This window comes from Lagenorhynchus albirostris, chromosome 1 (genome assembly GCF_949774975.1).
Source record: "Lagenorhynchus albirostris chromosome 1, mLagAlb1.1, whole genome shotgun sequence".
Classification (NCBI taxonomy): Eukaryota; Metazoa; Chordata; class Mammalia; order Artiodactyla; family Delphinidae; genus Lagenorhynchus; species Lagenorhynchus albirostris.
In genome coordinates this window covers 162962655-162982653 of record NC_083095.1, presented here as the reverse complement: position 1 = coordinate 162982653, position 19999 = coordinate 162962655, and the positions used below count along the sequence as shown (strand labels likewise).

At 43.4% G+C, this 19999-nt stretch overlaps 1 protein-coding gene and 1 pseudogene across 4 annotated transcripts in view; one reads left to right on the top strand and one right to left on the bottom strand.

Annotated features, from left to right (window-relative positions):
• Positions 1-1419: 1419 nt before the first annotated feature.
• The window catches only part of PDE8A (phosphodiesterase 8A), a 137968-nt gene continuing 119388 nt past the window's right edge, over positions 1420-19999 (top strand). For 2 of the 4 annotated variants that reach the window (XM_060157867.1, XM_060157847.1), the window contains exon 1: positions 1434-1683. In XM_060157867.1, the coding sequence (XP_060013850.1) occupies positions 1495-1683 (189 nt within the window). In that variant the 5' untranslated portion in view covers positions 1434-1494. Of the gene's footprint in view, positions 1684-19999 lie in introns of all 4 variants that reach the window. The other 2 variants (XM_060157862.1, XM_060157836.1) reach the window with 2 other exon arrangements.
• On the bottom strand, positions 15662-15769 carry LOC132505356 (U5 spliceosomal RNA; annotated as a pseudogene).

Genomic DNA, 19999 nt, shown 5'->3' with positions numbered 1-19999 from the left:
CCCTCTAGCTGATCGTGGGAGGAGACCCAGGCACAGAGAGGCTAAGTGATTCGCTCAAAGTCACACAGCGAGTCGCTGGCGATATGTGTGGGATGTAGTTCTGCCAACGCGTCTCGCGTCATCACAGGCCGCGCCCGGCACGGCGGACGCCTGGTTCTGCTCCCGCAAGCAAGGAGCCTTTGGGGCCTTGGGCGCCCCGTCCTTTGGTTAAGAGGAGAGTAGGACGGCGTCCCCAGCTTGCCCCTAAATGTAGCTTCTTAGCATCCCAGCATCACAGCCTCCCGGTCGCCTGTGTAGGCGGGCATGGTGCTCCAGGTCTTGGCGCCAGAGGGAACGCACAAGGACTGCGGCCCCCGACAATGACGCCCGGAACCCACCTGCCTGGGACCACCCGAAACAGAGGTCCTTCCACCGGCCTCTTTTAATGGCTCCGAGATAGTGACCGTTATCTCTACTTATGTATTAGTCATGCAGCTGCTAAGTTATGGAGCCGGAGCCGGTTTTCGAACCCACTGGTCTGGGTTTTGGTGGCCGCAGGCCAGAGATCAGAGCCCACCGGCCCGGGGTGGCTGTGTGTGGCCTTGGGCAAGTCTTTCTCCCGGCAGCCAGGCAGCGCCCCTCCCGTTGTGGCCGCGCCTGCTCAGTGGCGGGAGGGGCCCGGGAGGAGGCAGCGGGCGCCCCAGCTGCTTTGCATTGACGCCAGCACCCGCTGGAGGTCACAGCTGGGGGCTGGGCGCGGCGTGCTGCCGGGAAGACCCGGCCCGGCAAACGGAGCCGGAGCCGCTCCGCCCGCAGCTCCCGGGTGAGCGCCGCCGCTTCAGCGCTTCTCGACGGCACGGCTTCAGATCCGACTGGAGCCGAGGTCTCTCCTTCCCTACCCGGGCGGACGCTGCCTCGCCGCCCCGACCGGCTTCCTCCGGCCACTACCCCTCAACGGCGAGAGATCTAGGCTAGTTTTCTCCGCCACCAGCCCTGGGACCAGGAGCATTTATTTATTCGCGGGGCGGCAGGCGGAGCGGCGTGGGTGCCCGAGCCTCGAGAGTCGGCTGCTAAAGCGCAGCGGAGTGGGAACGGGCCGTGAGCGGGCGCAGCAGGGAACTCACCTCCCTCGGGGGTCGTGCCGCCCCACAGCGCGGACTCGCCTGCTCTCGGGTCGGGAGAGCTCAAATCTCCTCCCCCGAAATTCCCCGGAAGCGCGGCGCGGCCGAGGCGAGCGCGGCGATGTGAGGGAGGAGGCTAACGGCTCCCGCTTCAGGAAGGGCACGTTCGGAAGGGCGGCCGCGGTGCGCTGCCCGACCCACCGCCCCCTCCCCACCGGCCCCTCCCCACCGCCGCAGCTGCTGCTCCCGCACCGCGATAAAAGGTGCGGCCGCACTTCCTGGCGCGAGACCGGCGCTCGCCGCCGCCCGCTCAGGCGGCCGCGAGTCGCCGGGCTGGTCGTTTACTGACCGTTTCGCGGCTACCCGCCAGCGTGTCGGCGACGCCGCCTCCAGCATGGGCTGTGCCCAGAGCATCCACGTTTCCGAGAGCCGGGTGGTGTACCACGGCGGCAACGAGGCCGAGGACGCGCCGGGCCCCGCGGCGCCGCCGTTGCAGCCCGGCGGGCCGCGCCTCCCACCCGGCCAGACGACGGCTGCCTCGTCCCGGTCCTGCGGCTCCAGCCTCGTGGAGTCCGAGTCAAGCGTTGGCAGCAGCAACGGCAGCACGGTAAGGGGTGCCGGGCGGGCAGGGGCTTCGAGTCCGCGGTGAAATTCGGGCTCCGTGGCGCGGCAGCTTTCCCACAGGGACGGGTGGGGCTCCCTCCCGGGCCGCGGTGCCCTGTCGCCCGGCTTTGGATGACTTTGACGGACGCCAGCGGGCCGTCTTTCCAGGCCAGCGACTGGAGGCGGACCAACCCTAGTCCTGGGCACCGTTCTTAGTAGAGTTGTGCTTAGGACGCTTTCCGAGCCGCGGCTTCGGTTCCTGGGACACATCCGACCCGACGTGTGGAGCAGGAGGGACCTCTGTGAACTTGACCCAGGCTCTTGAATCCATTACCTCCCAAACAGCGGGTACAGAGGAACACCCCCCCCCCAACCAGCCCAGGATATTCTGGCGCGACCCTGAACGTTAAGTCAGTGTGAACTTTGTTCCTTTGGTTCTCGTGGTGGAAAGGGAAGGTCGGCTGGCACTGTGAAGCCGGGGTACTGGACCCTACCACCGTGTTGCGTTTTCCCTCTGTCAGCTTTGCACAAGCATGCAGTTGCAGTTTTCCATTTTCTTTGGGACTATTAAAATGTAATCTGGAACATCAGCTTTGCTTCATTGCACATGTATTTGAGGTTCACTTTCATTAGCATGCATGTTGTACCTGAAGCATATGTAATTAGAAAATAGTATCAGAAACGCGATTTTTGAAGCGTTCAGCAGAACAAAGTTAATTTTTTATTAAGCGGTCTTACTGGGACAGTTTGTGACTGTGTTTTTAAATTGCATGTCTTCTCCAGCGCCTATTGCCTTGGCTATGTTTTGTCAGAGTTTCTGGGCTTAGTCTTTGTTAAGGTTTTCTAAAGGAAAGGTATTTTTCCTTTTTAGAAAAAGGAAAAAAATGTTCATGAAGGCAGACTGCAGCAGCTTTCGGGTTCTCTGATTTGAAATGTTAGAGCTGGAATTCACGCGTTTGTTTATGTGTTATTAAACTAGGGGAAAATATTCTTGTATGAATGGCTGCAGATTGTTGAGGATCATCCCTCTGGTTGCTGCTGTGTTTTAAAAGAGTCATTTGCAAAACTGTCTTGATTTTCTTGCTTATTGAGTACTGCTAGACCTCCCAAATTAGAGGGATAGAAATTGGTTCATTTTCTGTCTTAAATTACTAGCAGTTATCATGCCTTTTCTATAAAAGTGAAAAGTCTTTTTCAGTGTTGCATAACACAGATGAAGTGATTTCTCCCCCTGTCTTGCGCTATCTGAAAATTCAAATTCATTCTGATGATCAGATTTGGATTCCTTCTCCTACAGAGTCTTTGTAGAAACCTGTGATAGTTTTAAACTATTAACCTAAGCTGCTCTTAATGTCACTGTAATGCTTGTATGTTAAGCTACCTAACTGGCTTAAAAAGAAAAAAAAAAAGACGTCACAGGTGAAGTTGAATATGGAAGCTTTAACAGCTTTCACGTGTTTGACCCAAATCTGATATTGGTTATCTTGCATTAAGTAATATCAAACTTTTAGTCACTAACATAGCTTTTTAAGAAAGAGTCCTGGGTCCTGGGTCCCGAATTCACCCAGGTGTCTTGTAAGCATTTCCAGTGTAGCAGCTTGCTCTTCTGCCATCCACATTGCCTAGAGGTCCCCTGTGTTTCTAAGAGTCTCAAGTATTCTGCCCATTGTCAGACCATTGTCTTGAGTTGGGGTCCAGAAAAATACATTCATCATTACAGTGCTTAATCCACTGGTATGCGTATAGTAGGTGTTAAATAAATGTTTGTTGAGTTTTATTTTTGTTGTTAACTGAAGAAAGTTTTTCAGTCCCTGGAATTGGATTCCATGAAACCTCCAATGTAGGCTTTAAGGTTAGGTTTTTCAGGAGGAGGAGTCAAATTATAAATAACCCCACAACCATAGAAATAATAGTCCCATGCTTGTTATTCATGAACTATATATGTTGATACCACATCTCAGTTACAGATATTTGTAATTAGGCATATCAGATAATAGGCAGAGGTAAATATCAGCATTCTTTTAGTTCAGTATTTTTTCTTTAAGGAAATGAATCTTTTGAAATTAAGATATTCAATATACTTTGGAAATTTAAAAACCCATGTTTAGGGAAGATAAGTTTTCAGCAGTTTAGCAAAGTCAAATTATTGTATAATGAATTTGAATTCCTTTATATTAACATATCAAGATCCAATTTTAGTTCATTAAATATATTTTTCTTAAAAATATATTAAGTTAGCTTATTGTTGAGTGAATTCCAGTCAGAAATTCATTGGGGAAGTTTTTGTATTTCTGTAGCATATAGTAAACTCCAGTTCATCAGAATGCTTGGGAGTTGATAATCAATTGCGTTCTCCGATTAATCATCCCCTACACCTGTAGCGTATCCCACATGTGTTCCATGAAGCAATTTGTGGACTGTTAATAAGTATTAAATGAATAAAGTGTCCGTGGTCAAATTAGTTTGGGAATTACTGGCTCAGACTAAGTTTGGCAGATTTCTTTCATACAGGATTTGTCAGAAAGCTTAATTTCCTAAAATGCACTGTGAATCTCCAAGTGGTGTTTAGAGTGTGCAACATTTCCCAAACGTGTTTGATTATGGAGCCCATTTGTTGAGGTATATCTTAGGCCACATGTTAAGACACGATTCCTAACATGAGATACCGATATTCAAAGTACAAGAAATGTACTTAACAGTAAAACTCAATAAACATAATCTGCTTCTTAATGATTCCAAAGGTACTTTAGAATCTTGTAATACATTAGACTGGGTCATCTTTATGAACGTATTTAAGTATTACTAAAAAATACTCTGGCTGTTTATCCATTTCAGGAGTTATAGTCTATGTGGTTACAGATAATGAATGCTGTGTTCAGTTTGAACACTTACAGTTTTGTATCAGGATGCACTCTAAACTGTAACATTTAATATTTTCTTGTCAGTCTTTAGATTTACTCCGTTTTCCCTTTCCTTAGCTAGGACTTTGAGTTGCCCTTGAAAGATTTATGTGAGTATCCGAGGAGACCCTACGCTCACCCTCCCTCCCTTTTTGCGAACACCTAGTGCACGGCTGAAGACGGATGCCCTCCCCACCGTGTGTCACTGATCAGCTCTGTGAGGGGCAGTCACGTCTGTTTTGTTCCCTGCTGTGTCCCCCCACACATTAGGCCTTCCACAAACATTGGTTGAATTGGAGAATTGTGTGGACTAGACAGCCAGCCCATATAAAGGAGAAATAGAAACCAGTTTTAACTAGAGTGGAGGCTGTAGAATTTAGATTTGGTTTTTGGAAGTCTCTGGTACTGCTCTTTCAGAGCATTTGTGCTCAGGGAATAATATATTTCCACCCTGGTAAGCCCGGTAGATTTCCCTATAGAGATTTAAGGATTAGTGCAGCTGGGTGGGCAGAACACAACAGGTGACAGATGATGGCGTGGTCACACACTAACCTCTAACCAGGGGTTACTGCCTTCAGCTCTCAGACCGATTCTCCATTTGTCTATCTCTAGTATTTGCTTGTGTCATTTTTTTCTCCCACGTAGTTTTCTCTTATTTTTCACCACCTTCCCCTTCTTCCTAGTCTTCCTCCCTCCTTTTCCCTGCCAGCCCACCATCCTCCACAAAACTGGTGAAATTACCCACCCTAGTCCACCAAAGTTTAGTGGTTTCTTGGTGTTTCCTAGCTATGGAATAAAATTTGTTGCCTGCTCTTGACATACAGCGTGGATTAATCAAATTTTTATATTTTCCTAAAAGAAAGTGAATTTTTCTTTGTGTGTGACCTGAGTGACCCCCACCCCTGCAACTAGGGGTCACCGGCCCTTGGTAGATTATCTGGAGTTACTGAAAATTTCCCTGTGGAAGTGTGGTTGAGAAAATGAGACCCAACTTTCTGTTCCTGAAATAGTGACTATAATTTTATCTTGAGCTCATGGGCTGTGAGTTCTGTCATCGTGTTCTTATGCCTTTTGGTGTATAGAATCTCATTATCTTGCCAGGCCTAGCTATAAAGATAACTGCTTTTAAAATTTTTCTTGAATGCCTATTATATACATAAAGTGCTTTGTATTATATATATATATATATATATATATATATTTAGTGCTTAATATCATTGCCACCATAACTCTAAGTTTGGTTCTTAAGAGTGATGTTATGAATGTCACAGCTCTATCGGCTCAGACCTGCCCTGGGCTGGCCCTGACCCTATCCTTGCTGAAGCGAGTGTTGGGATGGGACCTGTGGTCCCTTCTGGCACAAATGTTCCCTGTGAAGTGGCTTATGACACTGGTTTTCCCTTGGACGGCTTGCCTGTTTGGATTGAGTTCTTCAGTAAGGGAAGGTTTGTGATGTGAGACCGCAGGGTGAGGCAGACATCTCAGAATAACCTAAAATGCCTTAATGGGCAGAGTATTTTTAAAAATTAACATAAAAAGAAATCAAAGAACAGAGGGAGAAGTTGCTTAGGACATGCGTAAGCCCTTGGTGGTATCCAAAGTTAGTGGCTTCAGCCTGGTTTCTCAACACAGTGGGATGGTAGGAGGCATTGGACTCTGAAGTTCTTGGAGAGTAGACTGTTCATATGAGTAATATCCCCCTTTCCTTGATGCCTCCTACGTGGTAGGCACTGTGCTGGATGCCTTTCAGATATAATCTCATTTCAACCCTGTGAGGTGGCTAGTGTCATTTCCCTTTTGCAGATAAGGTGCCAGAGGTTAGAAACTCACCCAAGGCCGTACATTAAGCTGGGATTCAAAGCCATTGCTCCTGGTGCTTACCTCCTGGCTTGTTGCTCTGAGAACCACCTGTCTCTATTACATCTACCATTCTGTGGCCTTCTGCTAGGCAACAGACATCGCAGGTCCACCTGGGTTTTAAGCAGGCATCCTGAATCTGTGTTATTAAGATTTTGTTAAGTCTTGACTTACTGGGGCAGTTGGTTCCAGCCCTACCTTAGGTTCCCATGTTTGTGGAAGTCGCAGCCATATTCAGCCCTATCCCAGTTAATTCCTCAAGTAAGGCATTTTGTGAGGCCCTCTGATCTGTCCTGTTCACTCTCTAAAATGAGTTGGCAGGCATCCCTCAGGGGTACTTTTTCCTCTCCCTTGTGCTCAGGCTGCGGGTAGCCTTCCTTAGCCAGGACCTCCGTAGGAGCCAGCCTGGAGTGCAGCCCCTCGCCCCCTTCTTCTGCCCACAGTTCTGCACATACATATCCTCCCAGACTTAGGCCCAGCTGAAATCTTTCTTGACGCCCTGGTTATACTTGCACTGTCTTTCCCCTGCTCTTGGGACTTTCTCCTATAGCCCTTGTGGGCTCGGTTTTCTCTTTTGAGCCTCCGGCTGGACTATAGGCCACTTGAGGGCAAGGACTGTGTCCTAGTTTCATTACGGTTCCCCAAGTGTTTGGCACACTAAGTAAATGTTCGGATAAATACACCAGTCTCTAAGGCTGAAAGGGCTTTTATTCATATTCCACGGGTCTATCTCACCTGTTTAAATTTAACCAAAATTATTGGAGTGTGTTGTTAAATGTTTTAATAAAAAGCCAAAATACCCTGAAGCCAGTGATTCATCTGTGGAGGGATTAGTAAAGCTTTTGCCTCTCATTTTGGCCGTGTCAGGGTTGAGCAGTGTTCCTGGGTGTCGTTCTTCTCTTCTACTTTTGTTCTGCTCTGGTAAGAAGAGTGGTGGAATACCTTGTCAGAGAGCTGTTTTGACAAGTTTTGTGTTGCAGTTTCTTAGCTACAGGCCTCGTATGCAGTTTGCCCATCTATATAGACAGGAAGGATATCACAGATTTCCCCAGACTTTGGGGATGGCCTCAAAGAACTCAGCAAGGGGGGCTTGCCAGTTCTTTTATTCTGTGTGGGTTGGAAGCACACCTTCAGTCTGTTGAGTTCATGCTCATTTACTGTCTGCGTGCCTCTCCCTTTCATGTCCTGCTAGTGTAAGTACAACAGCTGCTTCAGCCTTGTCACTCTGCTCATGGGACAAGCAAAGGGCTGGTGGCACATCAGCAGTTTCCACGTGGTCTTCAAATGTTTGCGGTTGCCGGCAGGTCCCTCGTGAGATGTGTTTGAAAGAACGGAGGTGGAGGAGCCGGAGGTGTTTGTTTTTAAGTCCAGCACTGTGAGGGTACCGGCTGTGTAATATTTGGCAAGTTCTGATCCTAAGTTTTCTTAAGCATAAAATGAGACTAGAATACCTGGGTTTTGGTGAGGATCACTTAAAATAATCTGTGTGAAAGTGTTTTGTAAACTCCAAAGCACCAGTACATGTAAGGATTGATCTTTTTCTTTCAGTTACCTTTTTCAAAGGCAAACTTCGCTCAAATATATATGCTTCTTTTTGTTTTTTGCTAAATTTTTTTTAAGGTTTTTGTTTTTTGATGTGGACCATTTTTAAAGTCTTTATTGAATTTATTGCAACATCGCTTCTGTTTTATGTTTTGGTTTTTGGACCGCGAGGCATGTGGGATCTTAGCTCCCCGACTAGGGATCGAACCCACACCACTTGCTTTGGAAGGCAAAGTCTTAACCACTGGACCACCAGGGAAGTCCCTATCTGCTTATTTTTTAAAGCACATCTCTTCCTCTTTAAAATATATTTTTGTCTTTTCCCTAATATTTTATTGTGAAAATTTTCAAACATACAGCAAAGTTGAAAGAATTACCGCGTGTATACCTACCACCTAGATTCTGCTGTTAACACTTCCTTTTATTTGCTTTACCACTTCTCTCTATCCCTTTATCCACCCAGAAATCCATTTTACTTTTGGAGTCATTTCCAAGTAAGTTCCACATATCAGTATACGTGACTCCTGAACACTTCAGTATGCATATCACCTAGAATTAAAAATTTACCTTTTTTTTTTTTTGTACAAGTGTGTATGCTCGTGTAATGCAAATCTCTGTCAGGATACAGAATATTACCATCACCCCAGAAAGTTCTCTGTGTTGCTCTTGCATTCCTAACCCCACCCACTAACAACCACAGGTTTTTTTTTTAACATCTTTATTGGAGTATAATTGCTTTACAATGGTGTGTTAGTTTCTGCTTTATAACAAAGTGAATCAGTTATACATATACATATGTTTCCCATATGTCTTCCCTCTTGTGTCGCCCACCCTCCCTATCCCACCCTTCTAGGTGGTCACAAACCACCGAGCTGATCTCCCTGTGCTATGCGGCTGCTTCCCACTAGCTATCTGTTTTACGTTTGGTAGTGTATATATGTCCATGCCACTCTCTCGCTTTGTCACAGCTTACCCTTCCACCTCCCCATATCCTCAAGTCCATTCTCTAGTAGGTCTGTGTCTTTATTCTTGTCTTACCCCAAGGTTCTTCATGACATTTTTTTTTTCCTTAACTTCCATATATATGTGTTAGCATACGGTATTTGTCTTTCTCTTTCTGACTTACTTCACTCTGTATGACAGACTCTAGGTTCATCCACCTCATTACAAATAGCTCAATTTCATTTCTTTTTATGGCTGAGTAATATTCCATTGTATATATGTGCCACATCTTCTTTATCCATTCATCCGATGATGGACACTTAGGTTGTTTCCATTTCCATCTCCCGGCTATTGTAAATAGAGCTGCAATGAACACTTTGGTACATGACTCTTCGAATTATGGTTTTCTCAGGGTATATGCCCAGTAGTGGGATTGCTGGGTCATATGGTAGTTCTCTTTGTAGTTTTTTAAGGAACCTCCATACTGTTCTCCATAGTGGCTGTACCAATTTACGTTCCCACCAGCAGTGCAAGAGTGTTCCCTTTTCTCCACACCCTCTCCAGCATTTATTGTTTGTAGATTTTTTGATGATGGCCATTCTGACTGGTGTGAGATGATATCTCATTGTAGTTTTGATTTGCATTTCTCTAATGATTAATGATGTTGAGCATTGCTTTCATGTGTTTGTTGGTAGTCTGTATGTCTTCTTTGGAGAAAGGTCTATTTAGGTCTTCTGCCCATTTTTGGAGTGGGTTGTTTGTTTTTTTGTTATTGAGCTGCATGAGCTGCTTCTAAATTTTGGAGATTAATCCTTTGTCAGTTGCTTTATTTGCAAATATTTTCTCCCATTCTAAGGGTTGTCTTTTGGTCTTGTTTATGGTTTCCTTTGCTGTGCAAAAGCTTTGGAATTTCATTAGGTCCCAATTGTTTATTTTTGTTTTTATTTCCATTTCTCTAGGAGGTGGGTCAAAAAGGATCTTGCTGTGATTTATGTCATAGAGTGTTCTGCCTATGTTTTCCTCTAAGAGTTTGATAGTTTCTGGCCTTACATTTAGGTCTTTAATCCATTTTGAGCTTATTTTTGTGTATGGTGTTAGGGAGTGATCTAATCTCATACTTTTACATGTACCTGTGCAGTTTTCCCAGCACCACTTATTGAAGAGGCTGTCCTTTCTCCACTGTACATTCCTGCCTCCTTTATCAAAGATAAGGTGACCCTATGTGCGTGGGTTTATCTCTGGGCTTTCTATCCTGTTCCATTGATCTATATTTCTGTTTTTGTGCCAGTACCGTACTGTCTTGATTACTGTAGCTTTGTAGTATAGTCTGAAGTCAGGGAGCCTGATTCCTCCAGCTCTGTTTTTTGTTCTCAAGATTGCTTTGGGTATTCGGGGTCTTTTGTGTTTCCATACAAATTGTGAAATTTTTTGTTCTAGTTCTGTGAAAAATGCCAGTGGTAGTTTGATAGGGATTGCATTGAATCTGTAGTTTGCTTTGGGTAGTAGAGTCATTTTCACAATGTTGATTCTTCCAATCCAAGAACATGGTATATCTCTCTCCATCTATTTATATCATCTTTAATTTCTTTCATCAGTGTCTTATAATTTTCTGCATACAGGTCTTTTGCCTCCTTAGGTAGGTTTATTCCTAGATATTTTATTCTTTTTGTTGCAATGGTAAATGGGAGTGTTTGCTTGATTTCACTTTCAGATTTTTCATCCTTAGTGTATAGGAATGCCAGAGATTTCTGTGCATTAATTTTGTATCCTGCCACTTTACCAAATTCATTGATTAGCTCTAGTAGTTTTCTGGTAGCATCTTTAGGATTCTCTATGTATAGTATCATGTCATCTGCAAACAGTGACAGCTTTACTACTTCTTTTCCGATTTGGATTCCTTTTATGTCCTTTCCTTCTTTGATTGCTGTGGCTAAAACTTCCAAAACTATGTTGAATAAGAGTGATGAGAGTGGACAACCTTGTCTCGTTCCTGATCTTAGTGGAAATGGTTTCAGTTTTTCACCATTGAGGACGATGTTGGCTGTGGGTTTGTCATATATGGCCTTTATTATGTTGAGGAAAGTTCCCTCTATGCCTACTTTCTGCAGGGTTTTTATCATAAATGGGTGTTGAATTTTGTCAAAAGCTTTCTCTGCCTCTATTGAGATGATCATATGGTTTTTCTCCTTCAGTTTGTTAATATGGTGTATCACATTGATTGATTTGCATATATTGAAGAATCCTTGCATTTCTGGAATAAACCCCACTTGATCATGGTGTATGATCCTTTTAATGTGCCTTTGGATTCTGTTTGCTAGTATTTTGTTGAGGATTTTTGCATCTATGTTTATCAGTGATATTGGCCTGTAGTTTTCATTCTTTGTGGCATCCTTGTCTGGTTTTGGTATCAGAGTGATGGTGGCCTCGTAGAATGAGTTGGGGAGTGTTCCTCCCTCTGCTATATTTTGGAAGAGTTTGTGACGGATAGGTATTAACTCTCCTCTAAATGTTTGAAAGAATTCGCCTGTGAAGCCCTCTGGTCCTGGGCTTTTGTTTGTTGGAAGATTTTTAATGACAGTTTCAATTTCACTGCTTGTGATTGGTCTGTTCATATTTTCTATTTCTTCCTGATTCAGTCTTGGCAGGTTGTGCATTTCTAAGAATTTGTCCATTTCTTCCAGGTTGTCCATTTTATTGCCATAGAGTTGCTTGTAGTAATCTCTCATGATCTTTTGTATTTCTGCAGTGTCACTTGTTACTTCTTTTTCATTTCTAATTCTATTGATTTGAGTCTTCTCCCTTTTTTTCTTGATGAGTCTGGGCTAATGGTTTATCAATTTTGTTTATCTTCTTAAAGAACCAGCTTTTAGTTTTATTGATCTTTGCTATCGTTTCCTTTATTTCTTTTTCATTTATTTCTGATCTGATTTTTATGATTTCTTTCCTTCTGCTAACTTTGGGGTTTTTTTGTTCTTCTTTCTCTAATTGCTTTAGGTGCAAGGTTAGGTTGTTTGTTCGAGATGTTTCCTGTTTCTTAAGGTAGGGTTGTATTGCTATAAACTTCCCTCTTAGAACTCCTTTTGCTGCATCCTATAGGTTTTGGGTCGTCGTGTCTCCATTGTCATTTGTTTCTAGGTATTTTTTGATTTCCTCTTTGAGTTCTTCGGTGATCATTTCATTATTAAGTAGTGTATTGTTTAGCCTCCATGTGTTTGTATTTTTTACAGATCTTTTCCTGTAATTGATATCTAGTCTCATAGCATTGTGGTTGGAAAAGATACTTGATACAATATCAGTTTTCTTAAATTTACCAAGGCTTGATTTGTGACCCAAGATATGATCTATCCTGGAGAATGTTCCATGAGCACTTGAGAAAAATGTGTATTCTGTTGTTTTTGGATGGAATGTCCTATGAATATCAATTAAGTCTATCTTGTTTAATGTATCATTTAAAGCTTCTGTTTCCTTATTTATTTTCTTTTTGGATGATCTGTCCATTGGTGAAAGTGGGGTGTTAAAGTCCCCTACTATGAATGTGTTACTGTCGATTTCCCCTTTTATGGCTGTTAGTATTTGCCTTATGTATTGAGGTGCTCCTATGTTGGGTGCATAAATATTTACAATTGTTACATCTTATTCTTGGATTGATCCCTTGATCATTATGTAGTGTCCTTCTTTGTCTACAACCACAGTTTTTTTTTCCCATTGTAAATTATTTTTGCCTGTTCTAGGTGTCATATAAATAGAATCTTAAAGAATGTATTCTTTTGTGTAAGGCTTTTTTCATTCAGCATAGTATTTTTTTTTATAAATTTATTCATTTATTTATTTTTGGCTGAGTTGGGTCTTTGTTGCTGTGTGCAGGCTTTCTCTAGTTTCAGCGAGTGGGGGCTACTCCTTGTTGCGGTACATGGGCTTCTTATTGCGGTGGCTTCTCCTGTTTCAGAGGACGGGCTCTAGGCATGTGGGCTTCAGCAGCCGTGGCTCGAAGCGTCTAGGGTGCAGGCTCAGTAGTTGTGGCGGACGGGCTTAGGTGCTCCGCGGCATGTGGGATCTTCCCAGACCAGGGCTCGAACCCGTGTCTCCTGCATTGGCAGGCAGATTCTTAGCCACTGTGCCACCAGGGAAGCCCCAGCATAGTATTTTTGAGATTCATCTATGTTGCTTTTTTTTCTTGCTGAGTATTATTCTGTTGTGTGACTAGATCACAATTCACTTATTCATTCTGTTGTTGAGGGATGGTAGGGCCGCTCTTAATTTTTGGCTATTAAGAATACAGCTGCTATGAATATTCTAGTGTAAATTATAATGTGGGCATATGCTTTCATTTTTCTTGGGTAACTACCAAGAAGTAGAATTGCTGGGTCATAAGATAGCTATTATATTTAGCTTTTTAAGAAACTGCTTGACCTTTCTCCAGGGTTATACAATTCCACACTCCTGCCAACAGTATATGACAAAAATGCCATTGGTCTACATCCTTGCCACCGTTTGGTGTTATCAGTCTTTTAATTTTAGCCATTCTGGTGGGTGTGTAGTGGTATCTCCTTGTGGTTTTGATTTTCATTTCCTTGATGGCTAATAATTTTGAGTATGTTTTCATGTGCTAATTGATTGTTTATATAACTTCCTTTTTGAAGTTTTTATTTTAACTGTTTTTTATTAAAAGGAAATATAAATATTTTCATGATCTCTGGGTAGGGAAGGACTTATTAAACAAGTTACACAAAGCAGTTACCATAAAGGAAAGGGTTAATAAATTCAACTAAGTTAAAATAAAGAACTTCTCATCAAAAGAGAGTGAAAAGGAAGGAAACCATAAACTGGAAGAAGATATTTGCAACACATAACACCAGTGAAGGATTGGTATCCAGAATAAATATAGAACTCTTACAGTAGATAAGAAAAGGACAGCCAGTTGAAAAATACACCAAGACTTAGGGAGCTTATCAAAGAGGAAACCAAATGGCCAATACATGTGTGAAAAGATGTCAGCCTCACTGGGGAAATGCAAATTAAAACCACAATGAAATAACATTTTACATCCACCAAATGGGCAAATGTTTAAAAGCCTGACAGTATTTTTGAGGAATTCTTCAACACTGTAAGTAAAAGCATAAATCGGTTGGAAAACCGATTGGAAAACCATTGTCATTACCAAGTAGAGTTAAACGTGTGACCCTATGACCTTGCAATTTCAGTCCTAGAGACACATATGTGTATTGAAACATGCATAAGAATGTTCATAGGAGCATTGCTTTTAATAGCAAACTTTCTGATAAAACCCAAATATCTCTCAGCAACATAATGGATGAATAAGTTGTGATATGCAAAGGAATGCTTTTCAGCTTTGAAAATGAATGGCTTAAAAGAAAGAAAAAAAAATAAAAAAGCAAACAAAAAAAAAAAGAAAATGAATGGCTTAAAAAAAAAGAAAAGAAAATGAATGGCTTATAGGTACAGATATGAACATAGATCAATCTCAAAAACAATGTTGAAAGAAAGAACTTATAGAAGAATTTATAAAGTATAATTCTTTTTATTTAAAGTTTAATAGCTAAATCGTATGTTATATAGGAATATATGTGATGTACCTATAGATATTAAAACTATAAAGAAAACTAAAGAAATAATTACAATAAAATTCAGTTAGGCAGAGAAAGTTTATTTTACAGACTAAAATGATTAGCAGGTTAATTTGAGTGCCTAGTACAGAAGATACAGGAGCCAAGCAGGAGGCCCTGCCCTCAGGGCAGAAAGAGTCCTCTCTGGAAGTGTGGGGCAGGCCTCTGACCTGGAAGTGAGGATGACGCCTGAGGGATGGAGTGGGTGTTCTGAGAACTGGCAGGAGCTTGGTCTCAATTGGTCAGAAGGTGCAGAGGGAGGAAGGGAGGGAGGGGTTTGGCCTGGGCTAAGAAGACTGGGAGGGCCTGGATGGGTAGAGAATGGGAGTGTGTATGGGGTGGGGGGGGGGTTGCTGGCTTGTTCCAGGAACAGCGAGGAGGTTGACCAGGGATAGGAGGGAAGGCTTGAAAGCCAGGTTAAGGAGTTTTGAAGTCCATCCTGTAAACTTCAGAGAACTTTCATTTTCAGCATTGTAGTTACAGGATGAATGTATTTTATGAAGATTAAGTTTTAGGAGGAAAGTGCACTGGGTGGGGTAAGGAAAAGTTAGAGGCGGGGCATCACCCAGGGGGCTATCGTGGTGGTTCAGGCACAAGGTATGACCAGGTGTAACTAGGTAGTACAGTGGTTTGGGAAAGGAAGGAAGGAAGAGCTGGCAGGCTAGGGAATGGATTGGATTTGGGGAGTGAGGGATGAGGGAAGTGGAGGGTGACTCAGAGGTTGGGGTTTACCAGCTTAGAAGGACTGTGATAACATGCTCAATTTCTACAGTGCCGTATAGTTGACTGGGCGCTATTTTTTTTTTTTTAACTGAAGTATAGTTGATTTACAATGTTGTGTTGATTTACAATGCTGTGTTTTCTGGTATACAGCAAACTGATTTTATATATATATATATATATATGTATATATACACACACACACACATATATATTCTTTTTCATATCCTTTTCCATTGTAGTTTATTACAAGATAGTGAATATAGTTCCCTGTGATACACAGTAGAACCTAGTTGTTGATCTATTTTATATGTAGTAGTTTGTATCTGCTAATCCAGAACTCCTAATTTATCCCTCCCCCCTTCCCCTTTGGTAACAGTAAGTTTGTTTTCTAATGTCTGTGAGTCTCAATTGTTTCTCTCCATGGAAATCTTTAGTAAAAGGCGAAAGATTTATTTGATCTGAAGAGAAATCAGAGTATACTGAGTGCAATTTTTATACATCATCTCATTTGATGTTCACCAAACTCCTGTGAGGTAGGAAGGAGGGATTTTATTTTCCCTGTTGAAGACCTAAAAGAAGCAGAAATTTAAAGAGATCAAACGACTTGCCCAAGTTTGTGGTGACTGCTTACAGAAACAGGTCCACTATAATAGCATAGGGTAGAAGTCAGAGGAAAGAGAGGTTAGGGAATTTTTAAAAGCCTTTCTTGTATCTTGGTTCTGGATTTATTTTATAAAAGTAAACTTTTATTACTTTTTCTCTTACAAAAGTAATGTTCATTTTAGAAAACTTGAAAAAGAAAAGGACCTTAAATTGCATAATCAGGAGATAACTACTCATAAAATGGTAGTATGTTTCCTTCCATCCATGTAGATCACTTTAAATAACTGTAATTAAAAACTATTTTTTAAAATAGTTTTATTCTTTTAGTTCTAGGAAACATTTAATAGTTATTTCTTCAAATGTTGTCCCCCCCTTCCATTTCCTCCCTTCCCTTCTGCAGATTCCTCCAAATGATCGGATTTAGGCACGTCTTTGATCTGTCCTCTGTATCTCTTCAGTTGTCTTTTACTTCCTATCTCTGTGCTATAGTCTGGGAGGGTTCTTTAGCTCACTCTCCTAGCTCATTGATTCATTCCTCAGGGTCTACTCAGCTATCTAGCCCTTTGAGTTTTTGTTTTTTAAATTTATTTTATTTTTGGCTGCACTTAGCCTTTGTTGCTGCGTGTGGGCGAGCAGTGGCTTCTCTTGTTGCGGAGCACGGGCTCTAGAGCGCAGGCTCAGTAGTTGTGGCGCACGGGCTTAGTTGCTCCGCCGCATGTGGGACCTTCCCGGACTAGGGCTCGAACCCGTGTCCCCTGCATTGGCAGGTGGGTTCTTAACCACTGAGCCACCCTTCGAGTTTTTAAATTGGACAGTTTTTGTGTTCAAGATTTATGGTCTGTTCTTTTTATAACTGCTTATTCATGGGTTTTTTTGTTTCGTTTTGTTACAGCATACTCATTACCTTTTTGAGTATATTAATTATATACACTTTTTTTTTTTTTTTTGGTGGTATGCGGGCCTCTCACCGTTGTGGCCTCTCCCGTTGCGGAGCTCAGGCTCCGGACGCGCAGGCTCAGCGGCCATGGCTCACGGGCCCAGCCGCTCCGCGGCATGTGGGATCTTCCCAGACCGGGGCACGAACCCGTGTCCCCTGCATCGGCAGGCGGACTGTCAACCACTGCGCCACCAGGGAAGCCCCTTAATGAGACTTTTAACTTTACCATACCCAAGTTCCTCACTTTATGGAGGAGGGAAGGGCAAAGTATTCTCTTGTCTAGCGGTTTTATTGTATCAGAAGCAATAAAGAAATTGAACACTTGAAATTTCTGGTATCATTTGGGTATCAGAATTTGGATATCATTAGTGAAGTTGCTTGATTATTGCAAAATGGTTATTTTTTCATTTTAAAGTCATATACAGATACCTATTTTTTTTCTTTTAGGTTTGTAACCCATACATTTGGAGTTGGAGTTATGCAGTATTTATGTAGTCATTTACTACATAGTTGACTGGCTTCCTTTACTGCCCTAACATTTTTATTTTTTAAGAATAAATCAATAAATGAATATTTATTTATTTATTGCTGGTGTTGGGTCTTCATTGCTGACTGTGGGCTTTCTCTAGTTGTGACGAGCGGGGGCTACTCTTTGCGGTGTGTGGGCTCCTCATTGCGGTGGCTTCTCTTGTAGCGGAGCACGGGCTCTAGGCGCGCAGGCTTCTGTAGTTGCGGCACACAGGCTCAGTAGTTATGGTGCACGGGCTTAGCTGCTCTGCCGCATGTGGGATCGTCCTGGACCAGGGCTCGAGCCTGTGTCCCCTGCATTGGCAGGCAGATTCTTAACCACTGCGCCACCAGGGAAGCCCCCCTAACATTTTTAGATAAAAGCAGGAAGTCTTGTTCCTTTTGCCTCCCGAAGCATTTATGCCATATCTTTTTGTTATTCTAGTGTTAAGGGTCCTAACACTAGGGTCCTGAAAAGCCAAAGATTCCAAGTGAGGTGAGGCTTTATTGCAATAAAGCCTTGCCTGGGATGAAGGCAGGCATGAGGTCGGCCTGGCACTGCGGTCCAGCAGTATTCTCAAAAGTTCAGAACACCATTATGGGGGTAACTGATAGTTGACGGTATGAGCCAACATATACTTGTTTTTAATACTGACAAAAATCAGTACTTCTATTAGACACTCATCTCTACAGTGAGATTAGTTTTCAGAGACTGAGTTAGAAAGTGTTTTAGAGGCCTTCTAGCCTCACTTCTCCCCCATTGTAGGAATTCACGCATCAACTTTGCATCTACACAGAGAACTCTGGTTTGGTAAGTTTACGTGATAGTCACCGATTCTTTATTAGACAACAAAGTATTGTATCACAACAAAATCTTCCTTCCTTCATTGAAGCCACATTTATTTAGAGCTTACTGTGCACTAGGAACTGCACTAGGCATTTGCAGGTAATGTGAGATGAGTGACGTAGCCTCCCCTTTTAGATGATACACTTGTTAGGGAATAGGCTTGCCTCTATTTGTATGTGTCTCCCTGACCCCTGATTCTCCAGTGCTTGTTCAGAAATCTGAATATACCATTGCTGTGATACAAAGAGGGCAGGAGAATTAGCATCAGACTTGGATTTGAATTTTGGCTTTGGTACTTACTCAGCTGTGAGCTGGGGCAAGTCATGGAACTCATCTGTGAGCCACAGTTCCTTGTATATAAAATGAGCGTATGGGGGCTTCCCTGGTGGCGCAGTGGTTGAGAGTCCGCCTGCCGATGCAGGGGACACGGGTTCGTGTCCCGGTCTGGGAAGATCCTACATGCCGCGGAGCGGCTGGGCCCGTGAGCCATGGCCGCTAAGCCTGCGCGTCCGGAGCCTGTGCTCCGCAACGGGAGAGGCCACAACAGTGAGAGGCCCGCGTACCGCAAAAAAAAAAAAAAAAGAAAAAAGAAAAGAATCTGCCTGCCAATGCAGGGGACATGGGTTCGAGCCCTAGACTGGGAAGATCCCATATGCCGCGGAGCAACTAAGCCTGCGAGCCACAACTACTGAAGCCTGCGTGCCTAGAGCCCGTACTCCACAACAAGAGAAGCCACCACAGTGAGAAGCCCGCACACCACAACAAAGAGCAGACCCCACTTGCTGCAACTAGAGAAAGACCACGCACAGCAACCAAGACCCAACGCAGCCAAAAAAAAAAAAAAATGAGCGTATGAGAGAAGGTGTGAGAAGATACCTGTCACGCACCATAAACATGACAGATTTTTCTGGTTTCTCTTTGCTTATTGATCAGAATTGTGTTTTCTCACCAGTAGGTCAGGAGAGAAGGAAGCTCTGTTAAATCCTTTCAGTGCTGCTGAATATACTGATAATGGAAAAATAAACAGGGGTGCAGTGGTTTTCTGGCCTGTAAACCAAAAAACAGTTTTCAGTGCCAAAAGCTATGTTTGTCTTGAGAGGCCAAGAATATTTCTGCAACGTAGGACAGCTTCAGATCCCACATGAATCTCTCTGGTAATGGCACAGTTTTGGTTTGGGTTCACTTGTTTACAAGGCTAGCTTTGCTACAATGTCAAGTTTGCTTACCGTGCTCAGTTTTTTGCTGGAGTAAAATAACGTAGGCTGGCTGGAGAGGGTCTCTGGTCAGGGCTAGTAGGAATTGAACTTGTTCTTCCAGTGGGCAGTCTCTGGCCAATCGGAGCAGCGTGCCTGTCCCATTGCCAGGCTCTAGAAAGCCCTGCGAGCGTGACACTTTCTCTGGGCCCTGGCTCTTCCCCACCAGGTTGCTTTGGAGTCAGTGGTTTCTAATCGGTGGCATGAGGGCTTTGCCCCGCTCCCAGTATTCTCAGCCTTCTCTACTACTCTAGAGCCAGGTTGCTAAAATGATCTACCTTCTTCTTATTTCTCTGTCATGAGGAAAATTTCTGGAATTTCTACCCTACCTAAGCTATTCTTCTGAAAAACATGTCTTCAGACCTTATTTCTCTGGTTCCCAGATAAGCTGATCCCACATGCAGACGTCTGAGACATCTGCTACCCTGCAAGCAGAGGTGCAGAGGAGGTGCAGGGTGATCAGATGCAGACCTGATTATGCCATTCCCTGCTTCAAACCCTCTGTGGCTTCCCACTGCCAGATTCAGACTCCTTTCCATGACCTCAAAGCCCAGCCTGATG